Source organism: Mustela nivalis (assembly GCF_964662115.1).
Source record: "Mustela nivalis genome assembly, chromosome: 7".
Classification (NCBI taxonomy): Eukaryota; Metazoa; Chordata; class Mammalia; order Carnivora; family Mustelidae; genus Mustela; species Mustela nivalis.
In genome coordinates this window covers 80,798,575-80,825,048 of record NC_139026.1, presented here as the reverse complement: position 1 = coordinate 80,825,048, position 26,474 = coordinate 80,798,575, and the positions used below count along the sequence as shown (strand labels likewise).

Sequence of the window (26,474 nt, the reverse complement as noted above, 5' to 3'; positions counted from 1 at the left end):
GATAAAGTTTAATTTATAACTTAGACACATAAGAGATTAAGGAATAATACCCAATAATCAAGTAGAATAGTTATAACAATATATTGTAATAAAAGTTTTGTGAATGTGGTTTCTCTCAGGATAGTTTATTGTCCTATATGTACCCTTCTTGATGATGTGAGATGATAAAATGCCTCTATGAGGAAATGAAGATAGGTGCATGGTAGGCATTGTAACATAGCGTTAGGTTATCGTAGACCTTGTGACAATATGTTAGGAGGAGGATCATCTGCTCCCAGACTGCAGTTGGCCGCAGGGAAAGTGAAATTGTGGTTTAGGGTGTAATGTTGTACCTTCTTGCATATAGTTGGCTCTCAGCATTTATTGGATTGCACTGCCATTCTGCCTTATTTTTAAAACATGTATTCTTTGAAAATGCCTCAGATTATCTAATTGTAGTCATCTTAACCTCAATACTTATTTGCTGCCTTTCAACTGACAGTTTTATGTGTAAAGCATGACCTTCTTAAAAGTTTGTGCACTGTGCCAGTGAAGGAGTGATTAACTGTATCAGGAAAGGCTTCCCAGAAGTACTGACATCTGAACTGAGCTATGACGATGAGTACCAGGCAGAGAAGGAGAAGTCAAAGTCAGTCAGGCAAACTATACAGGGTGGAAAAAGGCCTCCAGTCAGGTAAGGCCACATGTGGCCTCTGGGAAGGGGAGCACCTAGATGCAAGTTATGTCCTGCACAGCTCTGCAGCACTGCAGATTTGTGAATGGCAGAATGTGCCATGACTTCAGGCTCTATTTATATGGGTGGCAATTTTGGTAATTTATCATCTTGTCCCTGAAAGGTCAAATTTGTTGTGTTATACAGTGGACTAAAAGAGCACTAATTAATGAGGCACTGTTTTTATTTCAGAAAAACCTTCTTCAAAATACTTTTAAAATTATTTACTTAAGTAATCTACACCCAACATGGGGCTCAAACTCATGACCCTGAGATCAAGATTTGCATGCTTCTCCTACTGAGCTAGCCAGGCAACCACAAAAATTTTTTTTTAACCACAAACACTGGGGTTTTAAAACATGAAAATGAAGGAACTGAGTCTCAAGTACTTCATATTTCTGGAAATCAACTTTTAAACACCTTTGTAATACTGTCATTTTATTTTATTTAAAAAAATTTTTTAGTTCATTATGTTAGCCAACATATAGTACATCATATGTTTTTGTTGTAGTGTTCATCTATTCATTAGTTGCATTATAATATTCAGTGCTCATCCCAACATGTGCCCTCCTTAACACCCAACACCCTGTCACCTCATGTTGTCATTGTATTTCCATTGCTTAGTAAGAAAAAGATCGTAGTTTGGTCTTCCCATTATTATTGGTCTCTCAACCACAGTTGTCCAAGGATGGTTTTTGACACATTGAAATGTTATTTGATGGTGTTACTTGATAAAGCCTACCTTTTTCAACACGGCTGCTGTTTTTAACCCCAAATAAATTTTGCCATATCTATATACAGCACTTAAAAAAAATAAAAAACAAAAAACCCAACCAATCCAGCTTTTATTTGTTTCTCCCAGATAACTCCATGCCAGTCAGTACTGTTTACATTACATTCAGTTAAGCATCTGCTCCTCTTTTTGTTTTTAATCTTCTAAACTATATTTATCCTCTGTATATGTTATTGAGTTTTAAAAATCACCCCAAGAGTGATGGTTTCATGCAGTTAATGCTCATAGTTTTCTTCCTAAAGAGATACTGAAGTTCAGCATCTCTTTACATCTCTACATTGATAAAAGCCATGTTACAAATTATCATCTAAGTTCATCCTGTTCTCCAAAGATTGGCTGTGGTTTCCCATAGATTCACTATTTGTGATTCAAGTGGCATTTTCCTTTCTTCTCCCTCAGTGTCATGATAGTGAACCTTGGGGTTCACCTCAGGTCTTTGAACCCTCAGAGATTTCAGGTGCTGCATTTCTTTCAGGAGCTTGCATTTTTCACTGACTTTAAACTTTCACAAAACTCCTCCATTTTTAAGCCCCATCTATCTTTCTAATTGAAAATATGCCTAGTTGTAAATACCAAATCAAAAAATATAGCTAGTTGAAAACAATAAAGTCGCAATTTCTTTCCACTTAATAACTGCTACATAGTATTTTACACCGTAAAAAAGGACTCTGGTCAAAATATATTTTGGAACCAGTAGGCCAAACAACATTCAACACATGTGTTTTTCATTTCACTGTTTACAGCTTTTCATGTGCCAGTGTGAGTTCCCATAAAGAGTGCATATGTGGAGCAGCTCCCAAATGCATTTACCCATGGGACCATTAGGGCTTTTTGGGAAACCCTGAACTGTGCTGTCATTTTGCATTCATTCCTCCCACTCCATGCCTTTCTCTGACTTCTTTGTAGCCTAGCCTCAACACTATTATTGGAGTGAATTTTGGCTTTCCTTAGAGTCTCTCAGATCTATACCTTCAGAGCTTTTGGTCATCATCTCACACCAGTCGGTGTCTCTGGGCCTTCTCTGGTCTTGAATGTGTACTTGCTTTGGCTTGGAATGCCATGCCTCCATCACTTCTTCTCTGAAAAACTTTCCCTGATGCCCTCAGTGATTTACTGTGTCTTTCTTCCTCCTCTCATGTGAGAACATACATCCATTTAATTCATTGAAATTATTTGTTGAGCATATGTACTTTTTGTGAGACTAAATGGAAGTCCTAAATATTAAATTGAAGAAGTTTGGAGCATAACTGAATTTTATATGTATTTTTGTCTTTTTATTTTCTTTCTCTAGTGTTCTTTTAAAGATAACAACATCCGTTCCTTATTAAAACCTTTAGAACTGGAACTACAAAAGACAGTCCATACGTACTGTGGAAAAATTTACAAAATATTTATCAAACAGCTAACAAAAAGCATACAGGACCGTTATGATAGACCTTCAAAGGAAAGGTGATCCTTGGTAACCATTAAATCAAGTGAATTAAAACAACAAAATATCAGAGGACATGCATGAAGGAATGGTCTTGGATGAAGTATTCAGGAAGAAATTATTCATCTACAGAACAATTGTTTCTCCTGAAGAAGTTAAATGAGCATATATTCATGTAATGAATAAAGTAAAGTCTTGGACTCCAACAAGAAGACATTTTTGATCTCTGATGTTTTGTAATGCTATTTGCCATCAGTCCAGTATTGATGAAATATTTTTGAATGGTTTGTAGCCTGCTTTGGTTGACTCTTCTCAAGTGAGTAGGAACAGTAGGGGTGTATGGATGGAGAAAATGTACCTCATACACAGTGAAAACACTCAAACTGTGAGTATAGCAATAATTTTATGTCAGCACTAACCTCACTTTAAATGTGTGACAGAAAGTTTACAGAAACAGAGTATGTTCTGTTTCTAATGCAATGTGATGTAACTGATGTAACCATTGACAATCGATGTGTGCCTTTATACATTTCATCTCTGTTTTAAAATATTCCTGTGACAATCATGTTAAAGTTAGATTATAAGTAAGCTGCATGTTTAAAACTGAGCTGTATAAGAAAATGGGAAAACCATAAAAATGTTAGGAGTTATAGTTTGTATATGTTTGTGAAATGTAGTATTTTCATTTGTATATGTTAACTTGTGTTGCCAAACTCAGATCTGAGATTGTCAAACAGATATTTTTGGAAATTTTCATCACTTTAAATGAAAATTTTCAGCTTTACTGGGCATTCTGGAAGCAAAAAATACGCTGATTATAAAGTGAGAACGGAACTTAGTATACTTACATGATTATGGAAAATGTGATGGACCAAAACACATAAGCTATATACTTCCTGTGAACAGTAATTTTAGTTACAATGAAGCAGAAAAAAGTGATCCGTTTAAACTTTTTTCTTCTACCTCAAAATGGTTTTGCAAGATATTTTTGAAGAAGCAAATGTAGAGAGCCTTACTTTTAAGTCAGTTAGACAACTTTTGTGGATGATTTGGATTAAGAAGATTTTTATATCTGAGTATAGAAAAAGTAGTTTTGGTTGGGTTAATGTGCATATCTTTCTTTTTTTAATATCACTTAAGACATTTTCTTAATCTCAAAGAGAAGAAAAATATTACTTAGTGTTCTTGACTGCTCTCTCTAACATAACTAGATTCTGAGTACTTGGCATGTACTATGCTGTGCCATATATCTGACTTTATTAAGTGCTATGTGGTTATTCTTTTTTCTTTTTTGATATTTTAATGCTTAATTAGAAAAGGAAAAATCATGAAGGAAAAAAAACCACTTATGTGAAAAAAGTGGTGATTGGCTTTATAGTGTCCTCTGTGGAGACGTGGCATACGCAGAAAGACATGGTCAGTGCAGTTGTCCCCTGTCTTTTGCAGTTCAGTCAGGGCAAATTGAGAGAGGAAGGTGTAAAAAAGGCAAATTAGAGCACTCTTTGAACAGATGCTTTTAGAGAACACAGTCTGTATGTCTTTGACAGAATGTCATGGTGAATATAAGCACTTGTGAACTGTGCTGACATTGAGTTTACTGAGTAGAAAATGAGAATCCTAGGATTTTGAAGTTTGGAGGATATATATCAGACCATTTCTAATGGTCTCCGAAAGAAAACTTGGCCTGTCTAGATTAGACTCTTGAGGGGGGCTTGTGAGCATGGATCCCTGGGCTTCCCCTTTAGACTTCTTGGACACTGTGTCTAGGAGAGGGGCTGCAATTGTTTTTTAATGAAGAGATTTAAAAACTACATAAAAACAGAACAGTACAGTGGTACTCACTGCTCAGCTCAAACACTTAAATATCTTACTGTATTTGTGTCATCTATTCCTTTTCCCTTCACTGAAGTATATTAAAGAGAATGCCAGATAGTCTGTTATTTTTCTGCTATGGGTACTTTGGTAACTACGATGACATCATACCTCCTTTGACTTCATTTACTTTCCATTCCTAAGCAAATTTCCTTAGTTGTCTTCAATGTTAGATTAGGGTACAAATATAAGTTATCTTATGATTCTATTTTTAATAAGCATCTCAGATGATTTTGATGTAAGCTAGTTTGGGAACTACTGGGAATCATTTTGCCAAGTTGAAGGTTGAAGTTAGGATACCATAATTCTTGGCACAGTTAGTAGATTATAAATGTGATTCTGAAATATTAGAGGAACTGGGGTTATTAGCATGATACGGATTTATATTATATTATTAGTAAGTTTCTTAGGTTTAATTTCCTCAGTGAACAGAGAATCTCAGCCCCATGGGCTCTAATAATGGGGGTGGGGCTATGTAGATTGTGGTCATGATTTAATTCAACTGGACTGTATATCTCTGGTCTCATGTCGTGACTTATTTCACTGTCACACACTCCACTTTGTGGATCAGTTAGAAGGTTTTTTGTCTGGTTTTATTCAGACCTGACCTAATTGGGCATTTTACCATAAATTCGGATATGGTAAAAACTTTCTACTTAGGGACTATATTTATCTAAAATTTAGAATTCATAGAAAATCCATAACAATAGTAAAATGAGTTTTCTGAATTTATCCTTAGATATGGTAACTTTTTCTTTGTGAATTCCTAAGAAATGCTGTTCTCAGCATTAATGAGGTTAAATATATATAACAACTTAGAGAATATATTATATTTCTTTTCATAAAACAGTATATCTATGCAGTTTATATAAATTACATTATGTATTCTTTGAGTCTTTGTGTTAGAACAACCTCAACTATCTCTGGGCTGCCGTATTACCAAAGTTGAATGATTTCAAAATGTAGTCAGACTTCATTTGTATGAAGTAGCCATCTTAAAAGAACTTGGAAACCTTTAGAAAGTATATATTGTGACTTGCTTTTTAAAGCAATACAGTTGCTTTTTTTTTCCCCCTTGTGAAGAATAGTTCATAATGTATAAGGTAACCCAGTTATCTTTTAGACACTTTAGAACCTGAAATAATACAATTACTGCTTAATTCATTGCTTTTTCGTTCTTGCCTCCTGTCCGATGTTACTGGTATAATGGCAAGAAAACAAGTCTGTGTATTATACCTGGATTCTTTTCTTGGTTTGGGACCTCAGGCATATCTGTTCACCTTCTCTGTGCCTTAGGTTTGTAAACAATCAATATGTTCTTCCAACCTCATGAGTCTCAGAAATCATAAGTCAGAAAGTATCGTGACCCAACAGAGATAATGGAGTTGAATGCCTTCTACATGACTGATACATGCCACACAAGAGCATTAGTGTTGAGTTCTGTTTTGCCTCCTATACGGATCATTCTGTTTCCTAAATGTTTTCTGACCTGTATCTCCAGTAAGAATTTGCTTATATTATGTAAGGAGGAGTTTTTAAGGAAGAGAAAGCAGAGAAGAAAGGAGTGATTATAAATGAATGATTAAAAAAAAAGAAGAAGGAAAAGAGAGAAAGTGAGAAAGTAAGGATCGAGAAGGGAATAAAAGTGAGAATGGCAAAAAGGCAGAGTAAGAGAAAAGATGGAATGAGAATGGGGAAATCGAGAAGTGGAGGTGGAGAGAAATGCTGTGGAGACTGTCACTTTTTGAATTGTAGGCCCCCCACCCTGTGCCACTGTCTGCCTGCCTTCTGGTTTCAGTTCATGAGGCACTCCAGGGTCAGGAAGGGTGCTGGCTTTCATGGAGGCAAGTAGCATAGCTACTTTGGTTTGATTCATCAATACTAGAGATTTGTTCCAGTCACTTTACTCACTGATCTAAATTCAGTGATAATGATTCAACATTTTATTTCTTTACTGGATCCCAGTTTGTGAGCAAAGACCCATGGAAACATGAAGACAGATACCCTCTTTTTAATGTTGTTGGTTTAGTCATGCCAGTTGTTGGATTATGCAAGATTAACCACATGGATTCACACAGGGGAGACTGGGATGGAGGGGATGGTTTGATTAGGTCTGAAGGGGCCCCAGGAATCTATTACAGCAGTTTTCCAGATGATACTGATACGAAGCCAGATTTGGGAATCACTGCTCTACCTTGAATGGCAGCTTACACAGTAAATCATATCTTTTGATTCTTCAGTAGGCATACTTTCAGTTGAACTGTTATAAATGGATTCAAGGGAATAGGAAGACAAGAGAAACACATTGAAGGGAAAAGCCTGAAAAGATACTGTTCAGTGTCTTTGAGAAGTTTGTATTCTAAGTAATAAATACCTTAATAGTAATCAGAACCTCTTTAAGTATTTTAGAAAGATCATGGATCAGATTTTTTAAATAGCTTTTTTGATTCCTTAGAGTAAATAGAGAAGGATAGTAGTGGTGCAATATGTCAGGTATCGGGCCAGTTATCCATTTATTAAATGTACTTTCAAGTGTCTTAAAACAATTGCCTTACTGCATTTTAATATTTAATAAAAGTAGATTAATGATTTGTACTGTAACAGTTATCCTTTTTACATTGCCAAAGCAACCCTTTTATGCCTCTTAAAGTCTGGCTAAGTTGTTCTGGTGTTTGCTGTTTCCTAATTCACTGAACAGGAAACGAGATTCCTAAAATCAAGTTATATAAACTTAAGTCTATATGGCACAGGAATGTTTTCTTTTAAAACTGAAATGAGTATGATATTAATTCAGATGTCTAAGAGTTAAAGAGCATGAGAAGAATGTGGAATAGCATGTTGGACTAGGCAATTTAAAATTGATTAAAAAATGTCAAATTTACTTTTAAATGGAAAACAATGTCTTGTCACCTCATCTCTACCAATAATTCCAAAGGTCTAAAAGGATTATTTCTTTAGAATTTTCTGTAAACTCGGTTTTTAAACAAAAGAGTGCCTTTGAAAAAATAGGGGAAAAAAAAAGAAGTGAAAATTTCTCCTCCTACCAATACTATGAATGCTGTTTGGAGGGTCTGTGGTCAGGGTTTTTAATTATCAAACTTAAGAACTGATGTAGAGCATTTGCTTATGTTTGGTTTATATATACAATCTGAATTTATGAGCATATTCACTCACATAATACCATAGTAACTCCTTATAAAACGTGAAGGGAACCCATCAGTTTTATTTTCCATTTAAAAAGAAAACTGACTTTGACTATGATGGCAAATAGCTGTTTTCAACTTTGTATAAAATCTCTTCAGGGAGTATTGGAATGTTATGCAAAAGTAATTCAGGGCTTATTGTATACCTGTAGAATATGTCATCCATTCAAGACTTAGCAGGACCCACATGCAATATGCATTGTCAGTATTTGAGAGCTGGACCAATGGTTTTTGATGGATGTTATAACAGAAGATCTGTGAAGATTGTGGTTTGCACCTGTCCCTGAAATCATAAACTGGAAAAGGTTGCAGGTGTTTCAACTTTTCACAGGCATTTTGCATAAATATATTAATATTTTGAGTGGTAATGATTCTAAAACTGCAGGAAGGCCTGTTGGTGTACTGTGATATGTAGAAATCACTACCTTTAAACTGCTTTTTACCTTAAAATATGATGTTAGTATAATTTTGGTATCTTCAAGTATTTTGTGTATCTTAAAATTTATTAAAGGGGAATAAGGTTATAGATTTGGATGTAACCTGAGAATAATGGAAAGTTGCTTTATTCTGTATTGGTGGAGTTCAAGTCATCTTTTTCTTGAGAAACTGTATTGCTGTTTCTAAATAAACATATACTCCATAAATGTTTAATTTCTTCAAATGGCGTGTCTGAACTATTCTAACAAATCAAAACCAATTTTGGAATGTTTAGGTTTGGGATGCCTGATAACTAGGAGCCTAGGCAGTGGGCAGTTTCTGGAGTATTTCTGCAGCCGATCAGTGTCCTCAGGAACTGAGTACTGTCTGTTTTTCCATTACCATTCTCACCATGTGAGCTTGGTCTCACCACATGGCCATAGAGTGACAGCTAACATTCAGATTGCAATCACAACCACAGGCAGAGGTATATGTCTTTTTTGTAAGAGAAAGGTTCTCCTTGCTCTCATAGCCATATAATATCTGTGCCTAAAACAGTCATTTTGCTAAGCTGATAAAACTAACAGTTGACTCAGACCATGAAGATTTGCCCTAAACTTAGAGATGGTTTCCCTTGAAGAATGGCTGCTGGGAGGAGAAGGAACACATCAGGGTTATGTTAAAAGTTGTTTGGGTAGGGGCGCCTGGGTGGCTCAGTGGGTTAAGGCCGCTGCCTTCGGCTCAGGTCATGATCTCAGGGTCCTGGGATCGAGCCCCGCGTCTGGGTCTCTGCTCAGTGGGGAGCCTGCTTCCCTTCCTCTCTCTCTGCCTGCCTCTCTGCCTACTTATGATCTCTGTCAAATAAATAAATAAGGTCTTTAAAAAAAAAAAAAAGACTTAGTATTAAAAAAGAAGAAGAAATTGGTTGGGTAGAAGCTTGGGAGCTTGGGAGATAGTTACTGGGTAGGCAACAGACCATACATTATTTTACTGGCCCAAGTATTTATTATAATTTCCAGGGGGATCACATTTCAGATTCAAGCTAAGCACCTTCTCTGTGCCAGGGTTTAATTTTGCTTTCAAAGTTCCCTGTATTGTTATGATCTCACAGTTTGCAATTTTACATATTATATTATTTATACAATGGGTTTTCTAGTCACAATATTAAGGGTGTTAAAAGATTATTGAAGTGATGACTGCTTCCAAGAAGCAGTTCTTTTAAATTCATGATGAAAATGTATAATAAATACTAGCAATTTTATCATATTTTCAATTAAATCTTTTGTAAGTTACAAAATGTCCCCATTGAAACAAAAATTCAAATAATACAGGAGAATTAAAAATGTGTGAAATAGGGTGCCTGGGTGGCTCGGTTAAGCAACTGCCTTCAGCTCAGGTCATGATCCCAGGGTCCAGGGATCGAGTCCTGCATCGGGTTCCCAGCTCCATGGGGAGTCTGCTTCTCCCTCTGACTTCCTCCCTTCTCTTGGTCTCTCTCACTGTCTTTCTCTCAAATAAATAAATAAAATCTTTAAAAAAAGTATGTGAAATAATATATATAATAATATAAGTAATATAATCCCTATTAAAAAAAAAAAACCAGTAGCATTTTTCACAGAACTAGAACAATCCTAAAATTTGTATGGAACCACAAAAGACCCCAAATACTTAAAGAAGTCTAGAGAAAGAAAAACAGTTGGAGGTACCATGGTCCAAGATTTCAAGATACACGACAAAGTTTTAGTAAACAAAACAGTATGGTGCTGGCACAGAAATAAGAGATCCATAGAACAGAATAGAGAGCCCAGAAATAAGTCCACATTTATATGGTCAATTAATTTATGACCAAAGAGGCAAGAATATATAACGGGGAAAAGACCATCTCTTCAACAAATGGGAAAATGGACAGCTACATGCAGAAGAATGAACGGGACTACTTTCTTACACCACACGAAAAAAAATGGATTAAAGACCTACATGTGAGGCATGAAACCATAAAACTCCCAGAAGAAAACATAGACCATAATCTCTTTGACATCAGCTACAGAAACATTTTTCTAGATATGTCTAAGGCAAGGGAAACAAAAGCAAAATTAAACTACTGGGACTATACCAAAGTAAAAAGTGTTTGCACAGTGAAGGGAAACATCACAAAACAAAAGGCAGCCTGATGGAGAAGATAATTTGCCGGTGATATATCCGATAAGGAGTTAATGTCCAAAATACAAGAAGAACTTAGTAACTCAACACCAAAGAACCAAATAATCCAGTTAAACAATAGGCAGAGGAACAGAATAGACATTTTTCCAAAGACAAACAGATAAAACAGACAACATGAAAAGATGCTTAACATCACTAATCATGGAAATGGAAGTTAAGACCATAATAAAAATGTCACCCTACACCTGTTAGAATGGCTAAAATAAAAAAACACAGTAAGTCTTGGTGAGGATGTGGAGAAAAAGGAAACCTTGTGTACTGTGGTGAGAATGCAAACTGTTGCAGCCATTGTGGAAAATAGTATGGAGGTCCCCCAGAAATTTAAAAATAGAATTACCATACGTTTCAGTAATCCCAGTACTTGAGTATTTACCAAAAAAGATGAAAACACTAATTTAAAAAGATGTATATACCCCTATATTTATTGCAGCATTATTTGCAACAGCTAAGATATGGCAGCAACCCAGCATATCCATCTATAGAAATGGATAAAGAAGATGTGATATTAAAGATACAGAGATTATAGATATATAGAAGAAATATCTAAACATATACAAGATGGAATATTGCTCAGCTATGAAAAAGAATGAGATCTTGCCATTTGCAGCAACATGGATAGAAGCAGAGGATATAATGCTAAGTGAAATAAGTGAGAGAAGAAAAATACCATACGATTTCACTTATATGTGCAATTTAAGAAGTAACAAATGAACAAAAAATGGAAAAAAATAAATCCAGGCTCTTAAATACAGATAATGAACTAGTGCTTGCCAGAAGGGAAGTGGATGGGGGGAATGGATGAAATTGATAAAGGGAATTAAAAGTACACATACTGTAATGAGCACTGAGTAATGTATAGAATTGTTGAATCTCTATACTGTGTACTTGAAACTACAGTTTCAAGTATGTTAAGTATATTAATATATATGTTATATATATATATAATTATGTTAAGTATACTTAAAGTATATGAAGTCTTCTGCTATGCACATTATAAGACACAACAAAGGTATGGATATCCAAAGGTATTGGATCCTACTTTGCACACTTCTACAACTTGCCTTTTTCCACATAATATGATATTTCCTTAACAATACATTAGATCCACCTCATTCTTTATAGCTGCTTATTTCATAGTAATGTACTTATGCAGAGATTAGCGCACAGACTTCTGAAATATAAGTGTGTTAAGTAACGAGTTTTAACTTCACAGTAAATAACCACTTAGCCCATTTTGCTAGTTAGGTGTAATTTAATTTACTCTAAAGGGCATTAAGTTGTGGACAAAAAGGTAGTGTACCTCAGGCATCAAAGCAAATGTCAGATTGTTATATTTTATTTTTTATTAGGTTCTTTGAATTTTATTTAGATTATGAAATCAAGGTAACCTCTATATCATTTTATAGGCAAAATAACTTGAAAAAATAAAAAAGTATTTTCTTTCCTTTTTTTTTTTTTTTTTCCAATCTATCCCCATCCCCTATATCCCCCAGCCTCGTATCCCCTCTTCCCTCCAGTAGCCATCAGTTTGTTCTCTATAGTTAATATTGTTGCTTGGTTTGTCTCTTTTTTTCCTTTGCTCATTTGTTTTGTTTCTTAAATTCCACATATGAGTGAGACCATATGATATTTGCCTACCCTGACTGACTGACTTCACTCAGTACTATACTTTCTAGCTTTATCCATGTTGTTGCAAAATATAATTTTTTTTTTTTTGTCAGAGAGAGAGCGAGCAAGAGCAAGCACAGGCAGACAGAGTGGAAGGCAGAGTCAGAGGGAGAAGCAGGCTCCCCGCGGAGCAAGGAGCCCGATGCGGGACTCGATCCCAGAACGCTGGGATCATGACCTGAGCCGAAGGCAGCTGCTTAACCAAGTGAGCCACCCAGGCGTTCCGCAATATATAATTTCATTTTTTTAATTAAAAGGATGAAAATGTTTGTATAGATTAATACATACTAGCAGAATAAGACTATTTTTTGAGACTGGCACATCTGAATATTGTTACTTTAGGGTTCTTTTCTACCTCTACATTCTTTATCATTTTTTAAAATTTCTTTTTTATAAATTTTTTATTTTTTATAAACATATAATATATTTTTATACCCAGGGGTACAGGTCTGTGAATCGCCAAGTTTACACACTTTACAGCACTGACCAAAGCACATACCCTCCCCAATGTCCATAATCCCACCCCCCTTCTCCCAACTCCCCTCCCCCCAGCAACCCTCAGTTTGTTTTGTGAGATTAAGAGTCACTTATGGTTTGTCTCCCTCCCAATCCCATCTTGTTTTATTTATTCTTCTCCTACCCCCTTAAGCCCCCATGTTACATCACCACTTCCTCATATCAGGGAGATCATATGATAGTTGTCTTTCTCTGCTTGACTTATTTCGCTAAGCATGATACGCTCTAGTTCCATCCACGTTGTTGCAAATGGCAAGATTTCATTTCTTTTGATGGCTGCATAGTATTCCATTGTGTATATATACCACATCTTTATCCATTCATCTGTTGATGGACATCTAGGTTCTTTCATAGTTTGGCTATTGTGGACATTGCTGCTATAAACATTCGGGTGCACGTGCCCCTTCAGATCACTACGTTTGTATCTTTAGGGTAAATACCCAGTAATGCAATTGCTGGGTCAAAGGGCAGTTCTATTTTCAACATTTTGAGGAACCTCCATGCTGTTTTCCAGAGTGGTTGCACCAGCTTGCATTCCCACCAACAGTGGAGGAGGGTTCGCCTTTCTCTACATCCTTGCCAGCATCTGTCATTTCCTGACTTGTTAATTTTAGCCATTTTGACTGGTGTGAGGTGATATCTCATTGTGGTTTTGATTGGTATTTCGCTGATGCCGAGTGATATGGAGCACTTTTTCATGTGTCTGTTGGCCATCTGGATGTCTTTGCAGAAATGTCTGTTCATGTCCTCTGCCCATTTCTTGATTGGATTATTTGTTCTTTGGGTGTTGAGTTTGATAAGTTCTTTATAGATTCTGGACACTAGTCCTTTATCTGATATGTCGTTTGCAAATATCTTTTCCCATTCTGTCAGTTGTCTTTTGGTTTTGTTAACTGTTTCCTTTGCTGTGCAAAAGCTTTTGATCTTGATAAAATCTTAATAGTTCATTTTTGCCCTTGCTTCCCTTGCCTTTGGCGATGTTCCTAGGAAGATGTTGCTGTGGTTGAGGTTGAAGAGGTTGCTGCCTGTGTTCTCCTCAAGGATTTTGATGGATTCCTTTCGCACATTGAGGTCCTTCATCCATTTAGAGTCTATTTTCGTGTGTGGTGTAAGGAAATGGTCCAATTTCATTTTTCTGCATGTGGCTGTCCAATTTTCCCAACACCATTTATTGAAGAGGCTGTCTTTTTTCCATTGGAAATTCTTTCCTGCTTTGTCAAGTATTAGTTGACCATAGAGTTGAGGGTCTATTTCTGGGCTTTTTATTCTGTTCCATTGATCTATGTGTCTGTTTTTGTGCCAGTACCATGCTGTCTTGATGATGACCACTTTTTAATAGAGCTTGAATTCCAGAATTGTGATGCCACCAACTTTGGCTTTCTTTTTCAATATTACTTTGGCTATTCGAGGTCTTTTCTGGTTCCATATAAATTTTGATTATTTGTTCCTTTTGTTTGAAAAAGATGGATGGTACTTTGATAGGAATTGCATTAAATGTGTAGATTGCTTTAGGTAGCATAGACATTTTCACAATATTTATTCTTCCAACCCAGGAGCATGGAACATTTTTCCATTTCTTTGTGTCTTCCTCAATTTTTTCATGAGTACTTTATAGTTTTCTGAGTATAGATTCTGTGCCTCTTTGGTTAGGTTTATTCCTAAGTATCTTATGGTTTTGGGGTGCAATTGTAAATGGGATTGACTCCTTAATTTCTCTTTCTTCTGTCTTGTTGTTGATGTAGAGAAGTGCAACTGATTTCTGTGCATTGATTTTATATCCTGACACTTTACTGAATTCCTGTACAAGTTCTAGCAGTTTTGGAGTGGAGTCTTTTGGGTTTTCCACATATAGTGTCATATCATCTGCGAAGAGTGATAGTTTGACTTCTTCTTTGCTGATTTGGATCCCTTTCATTTCCTTTTGTTGTCTGATTGCTGAGGCTAGGACCTCTAGTACTATGTTGAATAACAGTGGTGATAATGGACATCCCTGCTGTGTTCCTGACCTTAGCGGAAAAGCTTTCAGTTTTTCTCCATTGAGAATGATATTTGCGGTGGGTTTTTCATAAATGGCTTTGATAATATTGAGGTCTGTGCCCTCTATCCCTACACTTTGAAGAGTTTTGATCAGGAAGGGATGCTGTACTTTGTCAAATGCTTTTCCAGCATCTATTGAGAGTATCATATGGTTCTTGTTCTTTCTTTTATTGATGTGTTGTATCACATTGACTGATTTGCGGATGTTGAACCAACCTTGCAGCCCTGGAATAAATCCCACATGGTCGTGGTGAATAATCCTTTTAATAATGTACTGTTGAATCCTATTGGCTAGTATTTTGGTGAGAATTTCGCATCTTTGTTCATCAAGGATATTGGTCTATAGCTCTCTTTTTTGATGGGATCCTTGTCTGGTTTTGGGATCAAGGTGATGCTGGCCTCATAAAATGAGTTTGGAAGTTTTCCTTCAATTTCTATTTTTTAGAACAGTTTCAGGAGAATAGGAATTAGTTCTTCTTTAAATGTTTGGTAGAATTGCCCCGGGAAGCCATCTGGCCTTGGGCTTTTGTTTGTTTGGAGATTTTTAATGACTGTTTCAATCTCCTTACTGGTTATGGGTCTGTTCAGGCTTTCTATTTCTTCCTGGTTCAGTTGTGGTAGTTTATATGTTTCTAGGAAGGCATCCATTTCTTCTAGATTGTCAAATTTGTTGGCGTAGAGTTGCTCATAGTATGTTCTTATAATTGTTTGCAGTTCTTTGGTGTTAGTTGTGATCTCTCCTCTTTCATTCATGATTTTATTTATTTGGGTCCTTTCTCTTTTCTTTTTGATAAGTCTGGCCAGGGGTTTATTAATTTTATTAATTCTTTCAAAGAACCAGCTCCTAGATTTGTTCTATTGTTTTTTTTTTTTTTTTTGGTTTCTATTTCATTGATTTCTGCTCTGATCTTTATGATTTCTCTTCTTTCGCTGGGTTTAGGGTTTCTTTCTTGTTCTTTCTCCAGCTCCTTTAGGTGTAGGGTTAGGTTGTGTACCTGAGCCCTTTCTTGTTTCTTGAGAAAGACTTGTACTGCTATATTTTCCTCTCAGGACTGCCTTTGTTGTGTCCCACAGATTTTGAACCGTTGTGTTTTCATTATCATTTGTTTCCATGATTTTTTTTCAATTCTTCTTTAATTTCCTGGTTGACCCATTCATTCTTTAGAAGGATGCTGTTTAGTCTCCATGTATGTGGGTTCTTTCCAAACTTCCTCTTGTGGTTGAGTTCTAGCTTCAGAGCTTTGTGGTCTGAAAATATGCAGGGAATGATCCCAATCTTTTGATACCGGTTGAGTCCTGATTTAGGACCGAGGATGTGATCTATTCTGGAGAATGTTCCATGTGCACTAGAGAAGAATGTGTATTCTGTTGCTTTGGGATGAAATGTTCTGAATATATCTGTGATGTCCATCTGGTCCAGTGTGTCATTTATGGCCTTTTTTTCCTTGTTGATCTTTTGCTTGGATGATCTGTCCATTTCAGTGAGGGGAGTGTTAACGTCCCCTACTATTATTGTATTATTATTGATGTGTTTCTTTGATTTTGTTATTAATTGGTTTATATAGTTGGCTGCTCCCACGTTGGGGGATAGACATTTAAAATTGTTAGATCTTCCTTTTGGACAGACCCTTTGAGTATGATATAGTGTTCTTCCTCATCTCTTATTATAGTCTTTGGCTTAAAATCTAATTGATCTGATATAAGGATTGCCACTCCTGCTTTCTTCTGATGTCCATTAGCATGGTAAATTCTCTTCCACCCCCTCACTTTAAATCTGGAGGTGTCTTCGGGCTTAAAATGAGTTTCTTATAGGCAACATATAAATGGGTTTTGTTTTTTTTATCCATTCTGATACCCTGTGTCTTTTGATTGGGGCATTTAGCCCATTAACATTCAGGGTAACTATTGAGAGATATGAATTTAGTGCCATAGTATTGCCTGTAAGGTGACTGTTACTGTATATTGTCTCTGTTCCTTTCTGATCTACCACTTATAGGCTCTCTCTTTGCTTAGAGGACCCCTTTCAATATTTCCTGTAGAGCTGGTTTGGTGTTTGCAAATTCTTTCAGTTTTTGTTTGTCCTGGAAGCTTTTAATCTCTCCTTCTATTTTCAATGATAGCTTAGCTGGATATAGTATTCTTGGCTGCATGTTTTTCTTGTTTAACGCTCTGAATATATCATGCCAGCTCTTTCTGGCCTGCCCGGTCTCTGTGGATAAGTCTGCTGCCAATCTAATATTTTTACCATTGTATGTTACAGACTTCTTTTCCCAGGCTGCTTTCAGGATTTTCTCTTTGTCACTAAGACTTGTAAATTTTACTATTAGGTGATGGTGTGTGGGCCTATTCTTATTGATTTTGAGGGGCGTTCTCTGAACCTCCTGACTTTTGATGATCATTCCCTTTGCCATATTGGGGAAATTCTCCTCAATAATTCTCTCCAGTATACCTTCTGCTCCCCTCTCTCTTTCTTCTTCTTCTGGAATCCCAATTATTCTAATGTTGTTTCGTTTTATGGTGTCACTTATCTCTCGAATTCTCCCCTCGTGGTCCAGTAGCTGTTTGTCCCTCTTTTGCTCAGCTTCTTTATTCTTTGTCATTTGGTCTTCTATATCACTAATTCTTTCTTCTGCCTTATTTATCCTAGCAGTGAAAGCCTCCGTTTTTGATTGCACCTCATTAATAGCTTTTTTTATTTCAACTTGGTTAGACTTTAGTTCTTTTATTTCTCCAGAAAGGGCTTTTATATCTCCCGGGAGGGTTTCTCTAATATCTTCCATGACTTTTTCAAGCCCGGCTAGAACCTTGAGAATTGTCATTCTGAACTCTAGATCTGACATATTACCAATGTCTGTATTGATTAGGTCCCTAGCCTTCAGTATTGCCTCTTGTTCTTTTTTTTTGTGGTGAATTATTCCACCTTGTCATTTTGTCCATATAAGAGTATATGAAGGAGCAAATAAAATACTAAAAGGGTGGCAACAACCCCAGGAAAATATGCTTTAACCAAATCAGAAGAGATCCCAAATCGTGAGGGGGGAGAAAGGGGATAAAAAGAGGTTCAGAAAGAAAGAAAGAAGAAAAAAAAAGAAAAGAAAGGAAAGAATTAAAAAAAGAAAACGAATAAAGAAAAGTATAAAAAAGAATATATATATATATATATATATATATATATATATATTAGATAAAATAGTTAAAAAACATTAAAAAAGAAAAGGGTAAAAGTTAAAATATTTTAGCAGAAGAAGAGAAAAAAATGAAAAAGAAAAAAAATTAAATTAATTGCTCATAGGGAGAAAGTCATGAGTTCCATGCTTTGCTTTCTCCTCCTCTGGAATTCTGCTGCTCTCTTTGGTATTGAAACCGCACTCCTTGTAGGTGAACTTGGTCTTGGCTGGATTTCTTGTTGATCTTCTGGGGGAGGGGCCTGGTGTAGTGATTCTGAAGCGTCTTTGCCCCAGGCGGAATTGCACCGCCCTTACCAGGGGCCCCCGCTGAGTAATCCGCTTGGGTTTGCTTTCAGGAGCTTTTGTTCCCTGAGCACTTTCCGTAGAGTTCCGGAGGACAGGAATACAAATGGCGGCCTCCTGGTCTCCGGCCTGGAGGAGCCGAGAGCCCAGGGCCCCACTCCTCAGTGCTCCCTCAGAGAACAGTGCCCAGTAACTCCTGTCTGCCTGACCTCCAGCCGCGCTCTGAGCTCAGGGGAGCCTGCGACTGGTTCAAGGTAACCCTGAGCTGTGAGCTCACTGTTGGCTCTGTCTCTGTAGCCGGCTTCCCCGTTCTAATACCTGTAAGCTCTGCAACACTCAGACACCCCCGATCCTTCTGTGACCCTGCTAGTTTGCTTTTTGGCACCACTGAGGAATCATGCAAACAATCTTAAATGTATTATAAAACTGAGTCTGCTCCCTTGGATTCTGGCTTATCCATGTTACTACAGCTTCCATCTAAAGCCAGTTATTTCATTTTGTACTAGATCCTATACCCTCCTGTGTAACTCAAGGACAATGTTCCATCAATTCTTCCCTCTTAATTCTTTTCTCACTCTACTGGATCATTTCCAGCAAAATTCCTTTAAAGCATTGTCTATATTCTGTTTCATTTACTCTTTTGTCAAGGTTATCAGTGACGTGTGTTCTTAATTCCAATGTCCAGTTGCTAATCATCGTCTTATTTGACCTTGGCAGACTTTGAAGTACCATTTTCTCTCTCTCTCTCTCTTTCTTTCCTTCTTTTGTCTAAAGATTTCATTTATTTATCTGACAGAGAGCACAAGCAGGGGGAGCAACAGGCAGAGGGAGAGGGAGAAGCAAACTCCCCACTGAGCAGAGAGCCTGATGCAGGACTCACTCCCAAGACCCTGGAATCATGACCTGAGTTTAAGGCAGAGGCTTAACCAACTGACCCACCAAGGTGCCCCAGAAGTACCATTTTCATTGAAACACTTTATTCAGTTGTTCTCTGTTTCATCATATTCTGCATTTCCTTTTTCTCATTCAGCACTTTTTTCAGTTTCCTTTCTGGCACTCCCATTTTTTTCCCATTCTCTTAATGTATCTAGAATATATCAGACCTCAGTGATCTCATTCAGTTGATATCTTTAGAAACATCAACTATGTCCCCAATTTGTATCATCAATCAAGATATCTCTCAAATTCTAGTGCCCATTCCTACTTGATATCTCTGATAAAATATCTAGTATCCATTCCAAACTAACATATCCAAAACAGATATTTAAAAAAAGTTTTTTAGAATATTCTTTACTTAAATGATGATAAATCTATCCTTCCAATTGCTCAGGCTAAAATCTTGGGAGCCATTCTTTACTTCTGTCATGTTCATTCACAGTTCACACACAAGCCGTTAAAAATACTAGTCTATCAACCTTCAGATTAAATCCAGAATCTAACCCCTGCTTACTACCTCACTTTCTAATCTGCTTGTGTGGGCCATCATTTTCTGTTGCTTAAATTAGTGTAACATATTCCTAAATGGACACCCTGACCCAATACTGTCAAGCTACAGTTTATTTTCAACAAAGCAACTAGACTGCTCCTTTTAAAACGTGAAATCACACCATATCATATCTCTGCTCAAGTCTGAGTGACCCACCACCTCACTCATAGTAAAAACCAAAGTCCTTAATTAAATGTCTAAAAGACCTTAGAGTTTCTGCTACTGACCTGTCCTCTCCCATTATTTCTCTAATTTCTTTGAGTACTCTTTGCTTGCTCATTCTTCTTCAGCCACACTGGCATGTCTGACACACTCTTGACTGGGAGGTTTTTTACCATATTTTCCTTTCTCTGCAAATCTTCCAAACTTTTCCCTGGACAACTCCCCCATCTCCTTTAAGTCTTTGGTTAAATGTCAATTCCTAAGAAAGCCTACTAGATAAATAAAATATGGCTGCAAATTTTCTGACATTCCTCTTGAATTAAGGTTGGTTTATGACTGCTTAGACCAGTAGAGTATGGCAGGCTTGCTTTGGGACTAACAACTTCTCGAACTCTTAGAAATGTGAGTTTCCTTGTAAGAAGTGTGACTGCCTTAATATAGAAACCCTCTGGAGACATTCTAAGACTCCATGGGGAAGGCAAGGATCCCAGCTGAGAACAAGCTTCCAGCCATCTCTGCCAAGTCCAGGCATGTGACTAAAGTCATCTTAAGCCCCCTTGGACCAGTGAAGCCATGTTGGATTCTCCAGCCCAACCCTGCCACGGGTGCTGTCCAAGAATAAGCATGGCAAGATATCTGTATGATACAGAATTAAAAAAAAAAATCAGCCTAGAAAAAACTATAGCCTAAGGAACAGATTTCACTCAAGTGCTTCATACTATGGAACAACTTATTAAGGTCATGAATTCATTAAAGTAAATCTCAAAAATGAAATGATACAGCAGTTGAAAGATTTAAAAAGAGATCTAATTGGGGTGCATGGGTGGCTCAGTCAGTTAAACTTCTGATCTTGATTTTGGTTCAGGTCATGACCCCAGGGTTGTGAGATCAAGCCCCATGTCAAGTCCTGTGTTGGGCTCCATGCTGGATGTGAAGCCTGCTTAAGATTCTTTCCCTCTGGGGCGTGGCTCAGTGGGTTAAAGCCTCTGCCTTCAGCTCAGGTCATGATCCCAGGGTCCTGGGATCAAGCCCCACATTAGGCTCACCAGGGAGCCTGCTTCCTCCTCTCTCTCTCTCTGCCTGCTTCTCTGCCTACTTGTGATCTCTGTCTGTCAAATAAATAAATAAAATCTTAAAAAAAAAAAAAGATTCTTTCCCTCCCCTGATCCTATCCATTCCCTCTCTCTCCTTCTCTCTCTCTCAAAAAAAAAAAAAAAAAAAAAAAAAAAAGGAAAGGAAAGAAAAGAGGCTTAAAGAATAAGTTGAGGATCACAAGCATGCCATTAAAAAAATCCAATAAATAGGGGTGCCTGGGTGGCTCAGTGGGTTAAAGCCTCTGCCTTCAGCTCAGGTCATGATCCCAGGGTCCTGTGATTGAGCCCCATGTCGGGCTCTCTGCTCATCCAGAGAGCCTGCTTCCCCCTTTCTCTCTGCCTGCCTCTCTGCCTACTTGTGATCTCTGTCAAATAAATAAATAGAATCTTTTAAAAAATCTGATAAATAAGAAAGGAACAGAATACAGTTGAGAATTAACTTGCTGACATAAAGAAAAGTTTTAGCACAGCGAGTCAAATGTCACTGAAAAAAAATCATCACAGTTAGAAAAATGCCAATAGCACCACAGACTAGAGATTGTGCATGAACACATTGAACAGAAAACAAGAAAGTATTTAAAGATACAAGAAAATTTCCTTGGAATGAAAACTTTAGTGAAATAATCAGCAGATTGAGAGAGCACATCTTATTCCAGAAAATTTTGTTTCTGAATACTAACAACTAGATATATTCTGGTTAAGTTGTTAAATTGCAAAAATAAAGATAGAGTTCTTCATATGATGTTAGGAAGAGCAGATTATGCTCACAAGGAAAAAAAAAAGCTATTTTTAGATTTCTGTATGGCAACTTTCAATAGACTGAGAAAATGTCTACAAATGAATGAAAAAAAGTGACCCAAACATTTTATGACCAGACAAGATCTCATTTAAATATATTTAAATAGAAAGACAAGTATCATATGATCTCCCTGATATGAGGAAGTGGTGATGCAACACTTCCTCATATGGGTAGAAGAAGAATCAATGAAACAAGATGGAATTGGGAGGGAGACAAACCATAAGTGACTCTTAATCTCATAAAACAAACTGAGGGTTGCTGGGGGGAGGGGGGCTGGGAAAGGGGGGTGGGATTATGGACATTGGGAAGGGTATGTGCTTTGATGAGTGCTGTGAAGTGTGTAAACCTGGTGATTCACAGACCTGTACCCCTGGGGATAAAAATATATGTTTATAAAAAATAAAAAATTTAAAAAAATAAAAAATAAAAAAATATATATTTAAATACATCTCATTTAAATATAAAGGCAGGGGCACCTGGGTGGCTCAGTGGGTTAAAGCCTCTGCCTTCAGCTCGGGTCATGATCCCGGGGTCCCGGGATCGAGACCCACGTCAGGCTCTCTGCTCGGCGGGGAGCCTGCCTCCCCCTCTTTCTCTGCCTGCCTCTCTGCCTACTTGTGATTTCTCTCTCTGTCGAATAAATAAATAAAATCTTTGTTTAAAAAAATAAAATAAATATAAAGGCAAACATGATGAACTCAAAAAATTGTAAACCCTTGAGCTGTTCTTGAAAAATCTACTTATAAATGAAGGCAATCAATTAACTAATGAATCAGCATAAAGACCTCAGCAGTGGAGACACAATGATTAAAAGAATTTATGATGAACAATGAACATTCAATATGAAAGTAATTGGAAATAGTGGGGATATGATTACACACCAGAATTAAATATAATGCACTTTGACAATAATAATGTAATTTGCAAAAATTGGGAGGTGGAAACCAAGGAGGTTGTAGGGAGAGTTAGCAGCCTTCACTAATAAGGAGTTTGAAATGTATCATGATATCAATCTCCTTTTAAATTATTTCAAGTTTTAGTTACGGAATTAGGTTAATCTTGATCCTTCATGCAAGGTGTGCTCTAAGTTTTTGTCCATTTTTAGTCTTTCATTCATTCCTTCATAACATGAATAGTATAACCCTATTTTATAAAATGTATTTCTACCTGTATGTATGTAGAAAAAAATCTGTGAAATGATGTTCACCTGATATTAATCATAGTTATTTCTGAGGGGTGCAATTTGAGATGATGAATACCCTAACTTATTTTTGCTGAGAAGCATAAGAGAAGTTAAAGAGCTAGGGGTGGGGGCGGGATTGAAACTCTGCCTCCAACTAATATTGAGCAATTCCTTAAGTACTATTTTTCAGTTTCCTTCTCTGTAAAATGGGTACAGTAGTAGTCCTACTTTGTAAAGCCATTGTGAGAACTCAGTGAGTTAATGTCCACAAAACACTTCAAATAGTGTTTGGCATATGGTGAGATCTCAATAAATGTTAACTTCTTTGTTTCCTTTTTTTCCCCCCTCACTTCTACTAGTCTTTGTCATGCTAGACATTCTTTTAAATAAACACATATCATTTTTTATATAAACAAAGTGATTTAAAAAACGGAACAAAATCTGCATGTTTGGTTTAAAAAAACTAGTTTGCATCCAGTTCTCTGCAATAAACGTATCTGGTGACCTATTCTTATTGATTTTGTGTGTGGGGGGGTTCTGCACCTCCTGGATTTTGATGCTTGTTCCCTTTGCCACATTAGGGAAACTCTTTACAATAATTCTCTCCAATATACCTTCTGCTCCTTCTCTCTTTCTTCTTCTTCTGGAATCCCAATTATTCTAATGTTGTTTCGTCTTATGGTGTCACTTATCTCTCAAATTCTCCCCTCATGGTCCAGTAGCTGTTTGTCTCTCTTTTGCTCAGCTTCTTTATTCTCTGTCATTTGGCCTTCTCTATCACTAGTTCTTTCTTCTGCCTCATTTATCCTAGCAGTAAGAGCCTCTATTTTTGATTGCACCTCATTAATAGCTTTTTTAATTTCAACTTGGTTAGATTTTAGCTCTTTTATTTCTCCAGAAAGGGCTTTTATTTCTCCGGACAGGGTTTCTCTAATATCTTCCATGTCTTTTTCGAGCCTGGCTAGAACCTTGAGAATTGTCATTCTGAACTCTAGATCTGACATATTACCAATGTCTGCATTGATTAGGTCCCTAGCCTTCAGTATCGCCTCTTGTTCTTTTTTTTGTGGTGAGTTTTTCCTGCCTTATCATTTTGTCCCAGATAAGAGTATATGAAGGAGCAAACAAAATACTAAAAGGGTGGCAAAGACCCCAGGAAAATATGCTTTAACAAAATCAGAAGAGACCCCAAATCATGGGGGAAAAGGAAAGGGGTAAGAAGAAGTTCAGATAAAAAAAATTAAAAAAATAAAACAAATAAAGAAAAAATATAGAAAGAAAAAAATATATATATATTAGACTGGTGACTAAGACAGGGTCACCCACTTAATTTTGGCCTCTCAGAAGAAACTACCTCCCAAAATTTTAAAGAATGAAAAATATATGTAAGGGTAAACACAATGAAGGGATGGAATATGACTATAAAGATGAAAAAAAATTTTTTTTAAATTTCTTAAAAAGGAGTTGATAAGGTAAGTTGGTTGAGAGATTGAAGAAAAAGAAAGTGGAGAGAATTTGCTCGGGCAGGAGACTAGAACAAGCCCGGTGCTAGACTTAGGGTGTATTTTGATCTATTAGAAGAAGTTGTACCCCAAAATTTATTAGAAGAAAAAACCCCTATATGTATACAAAAAATAAAGTTAGTTACAATGAAGGATAAAATAAGACTAAAATAATGAAGCTTCAAAAAACGATTATTTGGGGGGCACCTGGGTGGTTCAGTGGGTTGGGCCACTGCCTTCGGCTCAGGTTATGATCTCGGTGTCCTGGGATCGAGTCCCGCATCAGGTTCTCTGCTCATCAGGGAGCCTGCTTCCTCCTCTCTTTCTGCCTGCCTCTCTGCCTACTTGTGTGATCTCTCTCTGTCAAATAAATAAATAAAATCTTAAAAAAAAAGATTATTTTTTTAATGAAAGGTATTGTTAAGATAAACTAGTTTAAAAAATGTTAAAAGAGGAAAGGGTAAAAGTTAAAAAAATTTATAGAAGAAAAAAATAAAATTAAAAAAGTTTATTAGCTTTGCTAGACTAAAGAATCATGGGTAGAAAGCCTTGAATTCCATGCTTTGCTTTCTCCTCTTTTGGAATTCCGCTGTTCTCCTTGGTAAGTGAACTTTGTCCTGCCTGGATTTCTTGTTGATCTTCTGGGGGAGGGGCCTGTTGTAATGATTCTCAAGTGTCTCTGCCCGATGCAGAATTGCACCACCCTTACCAGGGATCAGGCTGAGAAATCCGCTCAGGTTCGCTTTTGGGAGCTTTTTTCCCTGAATGCTTTCCATAGAGTTCCAGAGGACGGGAATGAAAATGGCGGCCTCCCAATCTCCAGCCCGGAGGAGCCGAGAGCCCGGGGCCCCACTCCTCAGTTGTGCCCTCAGAGAATAGCGCCCAATCACTCCCGTCTCCTTGACCATGGCTGCGCTCTGAGCTCACCCAGCCTGTGACCAAGCGTCTCTGACTCTGGCACCCTGGAGTCTCCGAACCCTGCAGATCCCTGAGCTTTTCCAAGGGGAGATCCCCCCCAGATCTTGTGGGGACCCCACTCAGAGAGAAGAGGCCTGTGCCTCGGATTACGGTTCAAGGTGACCCCGAGTTTAGAGCTCACTCCTTGGCTCTGTCTCTGTAGCCGGCTTCCCCACTCTAATATCTGAGAGCTCTGCAACACTCAGGTACCCTTGATTTTTCTGTGACCCATGGGACCTGGAGCCACACTGTCCATGTGGGCTTCACCCCGGCTTAGCCTCTGGACCGATCTCCCTCCATGGAGCTGACTTTTAAAAGTCCTGATTTTGTGCTCCGTTGCTCTGCTGTTTGCCGGGAGCTGGCCCCTTCCCCTGTGGTCTATCTTCCTGTCGCTTTGGATTCACTTCTCCGCCAGTTCTACCTTTCAAAAAGTGGTCAATTTTCTGTTTCCAGAATTGCTGCTCTTCTTCTCTTCGATCTCCTGTTGGATTTGTATGTGTTCGGAATGGTTTGATAACTATCTAGCTGATCCCCTGCTACCTGGTGTCGTCTCAGCCTGTTACTTCTCTGCCATCTTGACTCCCCTTCCTCACCACTGCATTTGGCACCATGATGCTTCTCAACAAAACACCATAAAACCAGCTTCGCTGAAAATTGCCATCAGCGGAAATAGACAAAAATGCCAATGCCAAGTTCTGGTTTCAAAAGTTACTTTTAAAGGCAAAGTGTTATTTTCATTTTCATTATATTAATTTACAACTTAGCTTTAAAAAATTAAATTATTGGGGCGCCTGGGTGGCTCAGTGGGTTAAGCCGCTGCCTTCGGCTCAGGTCATGATCTCGGCGTCCCGGAATCGAGTCCCGAGTTGGGCTCTCTGCTCAGCGGGGAGCCTGCTTCCTCCTCTCTCTCTCTCTCTTCCTACTTGTGATCTCTGTCTGTCAAATAAAAAAAAA

The 26,474-nt window shown here is 37.4% G+C and overlaps 1 protein-coding gene across 2 annotated transcripts in view; it reads left to right on the top strand.

Annotated features, from left to right (window-relative positions):
* GXYLT1 (glucoside xylosyltransferase 1) overlaps positions 1-8,653 on the top strand; it is a 54,608-nt gene extending 45,955 nt beyond the window's left edge. For both annotated transcript variants that reach the window (XM_082742233.1, XM_082742234.1), the window contains one exon: positions 2,797-8,653. In XM_082742233.1, coding sequence (XP_082598359.1) covers positions 2,797-2,958 — 162 coding nt within the window. In that variant the 3' untranslated portion in view covers positions 2,959-8,653. The remainder of the gene's footprint in view (positions 1-2,796) is intronic.
* The last annotated feature ends 17,821 nt before the right edge of the window (positions 8,654-26,474 follow it).